General features: G+C 36.2%; 1 protein-coding gene across 1 annotated transcript in view; it reads left to right on the forward strand.

Annotated features, from left to right (window-relative positions):
- The window catches only part of Smc4 (structural maintenance of chromosomes 4), a 33588-nt gene that overhangs the window by 14496 nt on the left and 6525 nt on the right, over positions 1 to 12567 (forward strand). Inside the window, exons 9-16 of the mRNA XM_050147448.1 lie at positions 269 to 419; positions 1565 to 1729; positions 2522 to 2755; positions 4728 to 4913; positions 7069 to 7230; positions 8764 to 8989; positions 9087 to 9166; positions 11433 to 11585. Coding sequence (XP_050003405.1) covers positions 269 to 419; positions 1565 to 1729; positions 2522 to 2755; positions 4728 to 4913; positions 7069 to 7230; positions 8764 to 8989; positions 9087 to 9166; positions 11433 to 11585 — 1357 coding nt within the window. The remainder of the gene's footprint in view (positions 1 to 268; positions 420 to 1564; positions 1730 to 2521; positions 2756 to 4727; positions 4914 to 7068; positions 7231 to 8763; positions 8990 to 9086; positions 9167 to 11432; positions 11586 to 12567) is intronic.

The raw sequence follows: 12567 nt of genomic DNA on the forward strand, positions 1-12567 counted from the left end.
CCAAGTGCTGGGATTAAAGGTATGCACCATCACCACCAGGCACTCATTTCTGAATTTTTATGGGCAAATTCTTATATAGCTGGACATAAGGAACACAAGATGGCTCTCCTGGTCTAAAAAAAAAAAAAATGTAATGTCTTCAGCTATCAGGGAAAATCAGCTTGGAAGTTTTAGGATTTTAATTAATAAGAGTCTTGACATGTCTATAGATGAAATATACTAGAAAGACTTATTATAACTATGACTAATAATTTACTTTCTTTGATAGGAAACTTCATAAAGCTACAAAATTTATTGAAGAGAATAAAGAAAAATTTACACAGCTAGATTTAGAAGACGTTCAAGTTAGGGAAAAATTAAAACATGCTACAAGTAAAGCCAAAAAGTTGGAGAAACAACTTCAAAAAGATAAAGAAAAGGTAGGTATTGGAAGAAATCAATTATTCAAGTCTAAATACCAGATTTAATTTTTTTCCCCCAAGTTCGCTTGACTTTGGTTCCCTAAGAAAATAAATTGGGATATTTATATTTTGTCTGAACACAATTTTGTCCCAAGGGTTATGTTATACATTACAAGCTTTAGAGCTTACATTAATAACAGTCATCTACATAATCAACAGTTCTGTTTTGATGGTGGTAATAATTTTCTTTTCCCTCAAATAGTAGTTTAAAGGAGTTTTTAGGTGTTTTATCTTTTTTGTTTTTCTTTTTTTGGAGATAGTTCTTGTTATTTGACACTAGTTGGCCTGGAACTCACTGTATGGACCAGGCTGACCTCAATCTAACTTGGATTCTCATTGCACACATGTGCTGGATAGATAGCTAGTCAATAAACACTCCTACATCTAAAATTAGAAAAAAATCTCAACCCCCCCACCAAAAAAAAATGTTTAGACCAGAATGTAGAAATGCCTATTTGGGCTAATCTAGTGTCTCAAGCTCTAGTCATTGCTTTATCAGAGATTAATAGACAACACCCAAGACTCAGTTTCTACTTGACCCTTAAGTATTTTCCAAATACATTTGTATTGACTATAGCTTAACAAAGGTTTTTATGTAATAGTGAAAAACAAAAATAATGTGGAGTAATGCTCAAATTCTATAAAGACATTAGCTTTTTATTTTTTAAGATTTTTTTTTTATTATGTGTGAGTGTGACAGTGCCAGAAAAGGATATTGAAGCCCCTAGAGCTGGAGTTAACAGGCAGTTGTGAACAGCTGGGTAAGGCAACTGGACTTAGATCCAGAAAAGAAGAAAGTACTCTTAACTGCCAAGCCAGCTCTCCAGCCCTGAGGCATTAGTTTTTAGGAGTAAAATGTCGATGTATGATCACTATCTGAAGGTGTTTTAGATAAAATAGTACCTCTACATAGTACCTCTGGAAGGTTAAAGTTCGTAAAAATGTCTTACTATTGGGTTAAGGGAGCAAACAGATAATTTGTTGTGTTGTCTTCAGATAACTATAATAGAGATCCTAAGAAATACTTCTTCAGATAAATTTTAATAGTATTGGGTACCCTCAGGAATATATTTCCATAACCTTAATTTGTTTTATAATCCCAGGTTGAAGAGCTGAAAAGTATACCTGCCAAGAGTAAGACTATCATAAATGAAACAACAACTAAAAGTAGTTCTCTTGAGAAAGAAAAAGAGAAAGAAGAAAAGAAATTAAAAGAAGTTATGGATAGCCTCAAACAGGAAACACAAGGGCTTCAGAAAGAAAAGGAAGTAAGTCTTTGTCAGTGATGGTTTTGGTGTCTTTTCCTAACTTGACTGTTGTTGCGATAACATCCAAAGGTGAGCTTCTGGAAACAAGTTTAGGCCTAGTGCAGTGGTCCTTGCCTATATTATAACGTCAGCTATCTGGAGGGGAGTTAGAGGCAAAGTTACGTTAGGTAACAAGACTGTATCTCAAACTGTTGAACCTTTTAGGTTAACATTTTAAATTTCAATCTACACTGTTTTGCCTTTTCTGTTTTCTCTTTTTGAAAGATAAATGTTAAATGAAGAATTTATGATAGAAAATATGAAGTCAATACTTTGACATATAGCCATTCTGTGCAGCCATATTTTCTTATTTAACTTATTTTGAGTTTTTTTTTTTTTTCTGTGTATCTCTTACCCTTGTTACTGACAAGGCTATGAATGAAATTATAATGATACAAAACTTTTTCAACATAAATACATTTGAGGAAACTTTCTGATATCTGGTAATGTAGAAACAGTATGGAATCTAGACTTAAGTTCAAGGCTTTCCTTAGTTACTACCTTTTAATTTCTGAAATTAGCATGCTAATACCCACTTCACAAAGCTCATATGACATCAATTAGGAAAGAATTGAATAGTGTACAATGACAAGTAGACATGAACTGTGTTAATCTATTCCGCCTACAAGAATTATTGATGCCTACTATATTTATGGACTTTACTTTCATAAATTGATCTCAAGAAGAATAATTTTCATTTTGGTCTAAGCTTGAAAATAAAAATTTTTGTATTTAATGAACTCATTTTTATAGGATCAAGAAAAGGAACTTATGGGTTTTAACAAATCAGTAAATGAAGCACGTTCAAAGATGGAAGTCGCTCAGTCAGAACTTGATATCTATCTCAGTCGACATAATACAGCAGTGTCTCAACTAAGTAAAGCAAAGGAAACTTTAATTACAGCTTCTGAGACTCTCAAAGAAAGGAAAGCTGCCATTGGAGAAATAAACACAAAACTCCCTCAGACTCAGCAAGAATTAAAGGAGGTAAATTTTTGCTTCTATATTTCATCTAAACATTTTCAACCCAGTTATATGTGTAATTTTTGTTTTTGTTTGTTTGTAACATTGGGGTTTAAAGTGATTGGCATATAGAAATTTTTTTCAACATAATCTCCCAGGAGAAAGTATTTCAGTGTTTGAATAGACTGATAATTAACTCTGGTAGAGAGCTTCTGGAGCATGCATATGACCCCAGGTTCCATCCCTAATACATCCCCCAAAAAAGGGATGCAGGGAGACAAACTATACTGTCTCCAAAAGCAAGCAATAAATAGCCGCTGTCGCCGGGCGATGGTGGCGCACGCCTTTAATCCCAGCACTCGGGAGGCAGAGGCAGGCGGATCTCTGTGAGTTCGAGACCAGCCTGGTCTACAGAGCTAGTTCCAGGACAGGCTCCAAAGCCACAGAGAAACCCTGTCTCGAAAAACNAAAAAAAAAAAAAAAAAAATAAATAAATAAATAAATAAATAAATAAATAGCCGCTGTCACAATCCCATGGGAAAATTTTTTTTTTAAGATTTTATTTATTATGTACATAGTGTTTCCTTGCATGTTTGCCCACAGGCCAGAAGAGGGCATCAGATCTCAGTACAGATGGTTGTGAGCCACCATGTGGTTGCTGGGAATTGAACTGAGGACCTCTGGATGAACAGTCAGTGCTTTTAACCTCTGAGCCATCTCTCCAGCCCCCCCCCCATGGGAAAAATTTAAACAGATTTCTCAGACTGGGTATGTAGTTTAGTTGGTAGAATACTTGCCTTGGGAGCATGAAACCCTGGTTATGACCACCCAGCACCACTTAAAACTAGAAATGTTACTACACCTGTAACCTTAAAGTTTCTTAACAAAGTTTATCCTCATACTGCCAAGGTGATTATTTGAGGAACTGGAGAAATGGCTTAATGGATACCAGATTTGATGCTCTTAAAAAAGACTAGTCCCCATCACTCACATAGGGTGGTACATGACTGCCTGTGCCTCTAGGTTTAGGGGTCCAGGGGCACGCACGCACGCACATACACACACACACACACACACACACACGTATACATAATTAAAAACAAGTTGGGCTTGTTTGTTTTAAGATTTATCTATTTTATGTATATGAGTATTTCATGTGCATGTACATCTGCACATCAAAAAATCAAAAGTTTCCTGATGTGTAAATTTTAAGTGTAATTTAAATTGTATCTAGTGAGTATTTTTTGGATTGTTTTATCTAAAATTTGAGCTTTTACTTTATGCCTATCTAATAAGGAATGGGGAAAATAGTTAGATAAGATGGCTTCTAAATTGGAAGTTGAGATACTAAAGTATCTGAGTGTGTGGCTCCTCTGTTAGTAGCTATCCCAGTCATCTTTCCCACCTCTATTAGGAACTGTGCCTTTTTGTTCTGTTGTTTCTTAGCCAAACATCCGTAACATAACAATGGTACTGCCCAGCTACACGTACCTGGATCTGGTTTTGTTTAGGGCAGAACTTGAGAACTGGTAGAAATTCCACCTGTAGGGTGCCAGACTGGGGTTTTTATACCTGTAGCTACTTTAAGAGAAGCTGGATTCCCTCTTGCTGGCCCAAATAATTTTCATTTCTTTTAAAATAGGAAAGGTTCATCTGTATTTTCAAAACCAGGCCAAAATAGCAACATGAAAGCTGAGTGCCAGTTCTTATGCAATTTTTGAGCCTCTCTTATTGTTGAAGCATTATAAATAGTTTTCTGCTATTATTGGGTGTATCTAAGATTGAATGCTTATAGTTTTTTTTGGTTGTTGTTGTTGTTGTTTTTTTTTTTGCAGGGTAAGGTTGAATGTTTATTCAGGGGGTTATGGAGGAGGAAGGGTAAGGGGGGGAGAGAGAGAGAGAGAGGAGAAAGAGACAGAGAAGGGGGGAAAGCAGAGAAGTGGGGAGAGGCAGAAGCGAAGCTCGCTTATAGGTTTTATTTTGTTCTCACTTTTAGAAAGAAAAAGAACTTCAGAAGCTAACACAAGAAGAAATAAACTTGAAAAGTTTGGTTCATGATCTTTTCCAAAAAGTTGAAGAAGCAAAGAGTTCCTTAGCAATGAATCGAAGTCGAGGGAAAGTACTTGATGCGATAATTCAAGAAAAAAAATCTGGCAGGATCCCAGGAATATATGGAAGACTGGTAAAGTAGATTATATTTTACCCAGAAAAGACATTATAAATTATATTCTTAATTTGACTTCAGTATATATTGTTACTTTGCCTAAAATAACATTCAGTTTTTACTTGAAGGCATGACTGCACAGACAAAATATTTTGCCCTTACAGGTCTGTTGTCGTTATTTATGTAGTTTTGAGCTGTTTATATTCATGTTATACATTACTCTTCTGCCCCAGTCTTTCCAAAACTAACCTGAGAATATTTTTGAGTCAGGACTTCATGTAGCTTAGATGGACTTTAAAGTAACACTGTAGCTAAGGTTGACCTTGAACTTCTGATCTTCTGATCTTGCCTCAAATTCCTAAGAGCTGGGCATTTGCCATCATACAAGAAAAGTTTTTTTCAAAAATAATAATTTAGAAGTTGGTCTTGATGGTGGTGCATGTTTTAATATCAACACTTGAGAGGTAGAGGCAGTCAGATCTCTGAGATCAAGGCCAGCCTGATCTACATATTGAGTCCTAGACTGGCCAGAGTTGTATAGTGAGGCAGTATTGCTGAGATCTGTTGTCCCCTTCATCACCAGGGTTGGTTTGGCTGATCTTGCTGAACAGGCTTGTGCCTATTCTCTATTTCTCCCTCAGCATGCCAAGTATGTCCTTCCTAAAGCTGCACAAAACGATCTAATAGAATGACCATCCAAATAGAAGAGGACTGGGTTTTTTGGTTGAGGATAGCAGGGAGTAGTTGTACTTCCCTGCTAGAACCTCCAGACAAAAATAAGGATTTAATGTAAATATTAAATGTTTATTTAATATTTATTAAATACTTTGTTTGATTTTAGATTTTAATATAAAACCTAAAATTATAGGTCTTATAACATTTTATTTAACAATTTGTTTATGGTTTGGAAAGGTGAGCTAGCTAATTTAGAACTCTTCAACCATAACTGAGACTTCTTTACTTAAACTTCTTGAGCTCATATATCCAGTTGTTGAGTTCCCTACTCAGCCTTCTGGAAAGGGGGACAAATGGAATTTAACCAATATGGTTACTTCTATATCTAATATTAGATGACTTCTTTCTTAAACAGATTGGTCCTGTTTATTTGCTATGAAGAACTAAAGTTATTCAGTGAAAGCTGCTAGAGATCTTTTTCCTTCTTCCTCCTCCTTCCCCTTTTTTATTTTTTTTTTTTTTCAAGACAGTTTCTCTGTGGTAGTTAGTTCTTCATAGCAAATAAAAGATAGCTAAGAGATAAATTCATAACTACATACTTAATTCTAGGCAGCTTTCAATATGAAACTTTGACTCTCCACATTATATGCTTTCATGTCATAAAACAATTCTTATATCCTGTATCTATTAAAACTTCACATCACATAACCAAGAACACTCGAGGGTAGATTAGAAACTTTAGGACTTGGAATATAGCTCGGTGGTAGAATGCTTGCTTATAAGGCACACAGTAACTTCTGTATTGGTCCTGTAGAAAGGAAGGAAAAGTTGGGGTGAGAAGGAAACTTTATGGCCCCTTTTATGCTTCTGTAAATCAAGTATACTTATTTAATCTTCCATTAAGAATAGTTTAAAAGCCAGGCAATGGCAAATGCCTTTAGTACAGCAGTCTGAGACAGGCTGACCTCTCTGTGAGTTCAAGGCCAACCTAGTTCACCCAACAAGTTCCAGGACAGCCTAGACTACCACAGAGAAACTTTGTCTTGAAAAAGAAGGGGAAGGAGGAGGAAGAAGAAGAAGGAGGAAGAAGAAGAAGAAAGAAAAAAATAGTTTAAGAATAGCATTCAAGGGCTTGGGGGCTTAGCTCAGTTCAGTGGGACAAGATCCTGTGTTTAGTCTTCAGCTACAGAAACCAGAAAAGAAGAATGTTCAGGGAGCTGGAGAAATGGCTCAGTAGTTAAGAGCACTGACTGCTCTTCCAGAGAACCCCGGTTCGAGTCCCAGCACCCACATGGCAGCTCACAATTGTCTGTAACTCCTAAATCTAACACCCTCACACAGACATACATACAGGCCAAACACCAATGCACATAAGATAAAAATAAATTCTTAAAAAAAGAAAAAGAATGTTCAAAATCCAAATAGTAATGAAATGATTTGTACTTTTTTTTTTACCTAATTCTTTATAAATTAATTTTCTATTTTTTTTAATTATTAGGGAGACTTGGGAGCGATTGATGAAAAATATGACATTGCTATTTCATCCTGTTGCCATGCATTAGACTACATTGTTGTCGATTCTATTGATACAGCCCAAGAATGTGTAAACTTCCTTAAAAGACATAATATTGGCGTTGCAACTTTTATAGGTTTGGATAAGGTAAGCATTTATAATAAGTTTCCTATACTTTAACTTTGAAGTGCCATATTTTTCCCTTAGAATACTAGATTTTTCTTAGCCATTATTTAATTACTCCCTGATAAGTTTTGAAATTTATATTCTGTGTGTACGTGATTATGGAGGTTAAAAAAATAAGTTTCGTGATGCCTGTACTAAAGAAATTCCAGTGTTAAAGTGATGTCCAGTGAATGAATAAGTATGATGTTTCTTGTGGGGAGTGGAGGAGTTTGAGACAGGGTTTCTCTGCACGGCTATCCTATAACTCACTCCGTAGAACAGACCAGTCTCTAGCTCACAGAGGTCAGTCTGCCTCCCAGTACAGGGATTATTGCATGCACCACCACCTGTTAGTATGTTTCTAAACTGCATCAGTGACCACTGTTTTCTTAATAGAACCTTTATTGAGGTATGTTATGTAATTCTATTGTGAAGTATAGATTTAAGTTATTTTTACTTTATTCACAACTTGCTAGACTATGGCCATTAATATAATTCCAGACCATTTTCATTGCTCCATAAGCATTAACAATCAGTTCACCCACCCTCAACAAAACCATTGATTTGCTTTTGGTTTCTATGGATGTATTCTGAGCATTGGTTGAATGGGATCATAATATGAGGTCTTTTACACATACATGCATTTACATAATTTTTCAGACTCATCTATTTTATAGCTTGTACCTATCTCTTTTTTTTTTTGCCTTCTGTTGCTTGTTTATACTTTTTTGGCTGACTTAGCAATAATGCCGTGGTGAAGATTCGTGTACAAGATTTTGTGTGAATGTGGGTTGGGATACCTAAGAATAGCAGTGTTTGCTACTGTGCCTTGTTTATTACAGCACATCTTGATAGATGGGAAGTGGTATCTAACTGCTTTTATTTGTGTTTCCCTAATGTTGAACATATTTTGTGTGCTTATTAATCATTTGTTTATCTTTCTTGGGGAAAAAAAAGACTGTCTGAAATCTTTGCCTGTTTTCATTGGTTTGTCTTATTGAATTGTTAAAAACTCTTAAAATAGTGTATACAAGTCTCTTGTTGGATACCTACTTTTAAATTTTTTTAAATTTAAATCTGCTATTTGGTGGGTTATATTTTCACTTTCTTGAATGTGTACTTTGAAGCACAAAAGGCCCAGTTAACAATATTTTTCTTTAGCTTCTTGGGTGTGTTTAGACAAGATCTTGCTTTGTATCCCAGAATGACTTTGTGTCTAGACCAGACTGACTTTGAACTTGAAGCAGTCCTCCTCTCTCTGCCTTCCAAGTGGTTTGATTATATGAGAGCTCTGTTTGTGAGCATTTTATAGATTTTAGCTCTTAAATTTAGGTGTCTAATTCATTTTGATGTTTTAGCTGAATGGTAAGTTTATGTTATCAAGTTGCTCATTGCTACTGTATAGAAATAAAATTAATACTTGCGAATTTTATGTAGAAGCATGATAAGATTTTATTTAGGGTTATAATGCATAAATAAATTATAAGACTACACAATTTTTTTTCCAACTTTTAGATGACTGTGTGGGCCAAAAAAATGGCCAAAATTCAAACTCCTGAAAATACTCCTCGGTTATTTGACTTAGTTAAAGTAAAAAATGAGGAAATTCGCCAGGCTTTTTACTTTGCTTTACGTGATACCTTAGTGGCTGACAATTTGGATCAAGCTACAAGAGTAGCATATCAAAAAGATAAACGATGGAGAGTTGTAACTCTGCAGGGGCAAATCATAGAACAGTCGGGTAAGATGGAATTTTTTTTATTTCTACCGATCTTTTTTCTTTTTTTTTTTTAAATCTTTGGTAAGACATTTAAAACTGAATTCTCCATGTTCCCCAGGTACAATGACTGGCGGTGGAAGCAAAGTAATGAGAGGAAGAATGGGTTCATCAGTTATCGTGGAAATCTCTGAAGAAGAGGTCAGTCAGTACAGTGTAAAACAGACAGAATTTACCTTCTGTAAACTGTACCCAGTATTGATTTAACAGGTTTTCTGTTATGTAAATGTCAGCTGTTTTGTTGAGTGCTTTCTGGGGTGCAAAACACATTAATTCAAAAGCAGGTAGTAGAGCATTGACTTAGCATGCCCAAGGCCCTAGGTTTGATCCCTAGCATCCCATTAAAAATAAAAATAAGTGCATATCTTTTTAATCTTTTTATATCAGAGATTTTTCATAACTTAGTCAATTACTTAATATCATTTACTTTGCAGAATTACTGTTTTTTTGTTTTTCAATTTCAAAATACTTCAAGTATTTCAAAGACTTCTTATCCATGTTTCTAAATTTTATTTTAAACACTTTGGGGATGTGGAGGTACAGATTAGTGGTAAGGTAATTTGTGTTGTGTATGTAGCCTTTGTGAGGTATGAACTCAGCCACCAAAATGTGCTCTTAGCCTGGATTTCTTTTTCCAAAACGTGCATTAATTTCTCCCCATATTTTGAAATTGTTTGAATGCTATGTTTTCATTAAAATATAGGTGACTATGTCTCAAGCTTTGGTATTGGGGGTTGTTTGGTTACATGTCTCATTTTGTTAGGCTAGGCTGGCCTCAAGCTCATAATCTTCCTCTCAACCTTCTGAGTATCTGGGAATCCAGTTCTGTACCACTACTTCTGACTTTTATTCTAGTCTTTAAGATTAGAAGTTTGGGGGAGGTAAACAAATGACACAGCAGTTAAGAGCACTGCCTGCTGTTCTAAAGGTCCTGAGTTCAATTCCCAGCAATCACATGGTGGCTCACAGCCATCTGTAATGAGATCAGGTGCCTTCTAGCCATAAAATGTAAATATATTTGTTTATATATTATGTATACAATATTCTGTTTTGTTTTGTTTTGTTTTTCCAGACAGGGTTTCTCTGTGGCTTTGGAGCCTGTCCTGGAACTGGCTCTATAGACCAGGCTGGTCTCAAACTCACAGAGATCCGCCTGCCTCTGCCTCCCGGGTGCTGGAATGTATACAATATTCTGAACATGTATACTGTTGAAGTAGCGGCAGGGCTGCATCCCCGGCACCCGGACTGCCTGGCTCACCAGTTCCAAGCCTCTTATTGGCTAGCTCTTACTGTGTCCAGTAGGAGAATCATGGTGACTCCTCAACTCAGCTTCTTTCTCCCAGCATTTTGTTCTGTTTACTCCACCCACCTAAGGGTTGGCCTATCAAGGGGCCTAGGCAGTTTCTTTATTAATAAGAAATCACTCCCACATCAGTATACTGTGGGGGGCCAGCCATGATAATCTAAGTTTGGGCAGGTCACCCAAAGGAAATTCTTTACTTCCAACCATTATCACCTAGGACTCTGGCCATGAATTTGAATAAGAGGTCTGAGTCTCAGTAGTTTACCCTGAAGCAATACCTGGTATCAGGAAAACACCACAAACTGAGATTACCCAAACCCCACCCAAGAGCAGACCATTCAAAGGAAATGCCTGACATTCCAACTACTGTAGATAGGATCACCTGCCAGCACACCTCACCAATGACACCCCTAGATAAATGTCAGCCAATCAGAGACCCCTCACTACTATAAAAACCCAGTTCTAATTGGGCTCAGGGCTCTCTGGTTATTCCAATATGTTGGACATGCAGAGAGACCGAGTTTGCAAACTTGATTAAAATAAAGGCTCTTTGTTTTTACATATGGGGATCTGTCCCTTTGTTGGCTTTTGTGGGGACCCCACGAATTTGGGCATAACATATACAAAATAATTTTTTACAAAAAAGATTGGAATTTGGGGTATTTTCTTTTTGTTTGTTTGTTTGTGAATATGGTTGTTGCTGTCTGTTTACCATGTGGGTGCCTGGTGTCCCAGCAGGCCACAGGAGGGTATAGGGTCCTCTGGAACTGGAGTTAAAGAAGATTGTGAGCCATTAAATAGTGACTGAGAATTAAACTCTAGCTCACAGGAAGTGCTCTTAACTGCTGTGCCATCTCTCTCCAGCCCTGTGTTTTGTTTGTTTCATTTTGTGAGTAAACTAACTTTAAACTGCCTCTTAAGAGGGCAGGCAAAATGGTTGAGAGGGTAAGTTCTCTTTCTGCAGAGCCTGACTTCATGAATTCAAGCCCTAGATGAACCAACTCCCACAGGTTGACTTCTGATATTAGATATGCATGCCAATGCATACATACGTCTGTATAAATATCACTCTGTTAAAAATGACCCTTGAATTTTTTTTTGAAGGTAAAAAAGATGGAATCTCAGTTGGAAAGGCATTCTAAACAAGCAAAGCAAATTCAAGAACAGAAAGTACAACATGAAGAAGCAGTAGTTAAGTTAAGGCATAGTGAACGAGAAATGAGAAATACACTAGAAAAGTTTGCTGCAAGCATCCAGGTACTGTGTTTATGTTCGTGTTCGAGTATTAGCTGAGACTGTTAGACTTCATCAGCAAGTGGGAAGGTGCATTTTGAACTATAAAGGATGATTATTATTTTCCACTCTAGAATTACAATGTAATTTTAGCAACTTCATTACCAGTTATAGCTTCACTCCTTGAAAAGTGGCTTGTTTTCTTAATTATAAAAAGTAGTATATACCAGTTGTTTTTTTTTTCTCTCTCTTTTGGTTTTTATCAAGATAGAGTCTCTCACTATGTATTTGTGGCTGTCCTGCAACTCACTGTGCAGTCCAGGCTGACCTTGAACCCACAGAGATCCATCTGCCTCTGCTGCCCAAGTGCTAGTATTTAAGGTGTGCACCCTCATGTCCAGCAGCCAGTTGTTTCTATTTTTAAAGCAGCATTCAGAAAATACCTAAATTACAGCTCTTTACGATGATGCATAACCTTCAATTTTTATAATTTAATTGCATGCAATGTATTTATATATTTGTATAAAGAGTAATATACATCTTTTTAGTGCCATTAACTTTTCTTTGCTTAATATCTAAATTTACTTGATTTCTCTGCCATGATTCATGTTTTTCCTTTTCTCTTTTTTGGGAGGTGGATGGAGGGGAGCTCAAGACAGGGTTTCTTTGTGTAGCCCTGGCTGTTCTAGAACTAGCTCTGTAGACCAGGCTGGCCTCACTCACAGAGCTCTCTCTCTCGAATGCTGGGATTATAGTTAGGTCTTTACACACACATTTGATTATTTCCTTAAAGTGGCTCCTGAAATTGTCATTAGCTGTGTTTCATTGTTTTGAAGCACCTCTTGCCTCATACCAAATTGTCTAAATATTGATTCTAACTCATTTTTGTGATGAGTTTGTACACATTTTATTTACTGATCATTTTAGGTTTTTTATTGTTTTCTATCACTTTCTTGATAGTTTAAATGTCTTTTTAAAAATTAGTGTTCAAAGAAATATTTACTCT

This window comes from Alexandromys fortis, unplaced genomic scaffold, assembly GCF_014885135.2.
Source record: "Alexandromys fortis isolate MF-2015 unplaced genomic scaffold, M_Fortis_MF-2015_v1.1 scaffold_53, whole genome shotgun sequence".
Classification (NCBI taxonomy): domain Eukaryota; kingdom Metazoa; phylum Chordata; class Mammalia; order Rodentia; family Cricetidae; genus Alexandromys; species Alexandromys fortis.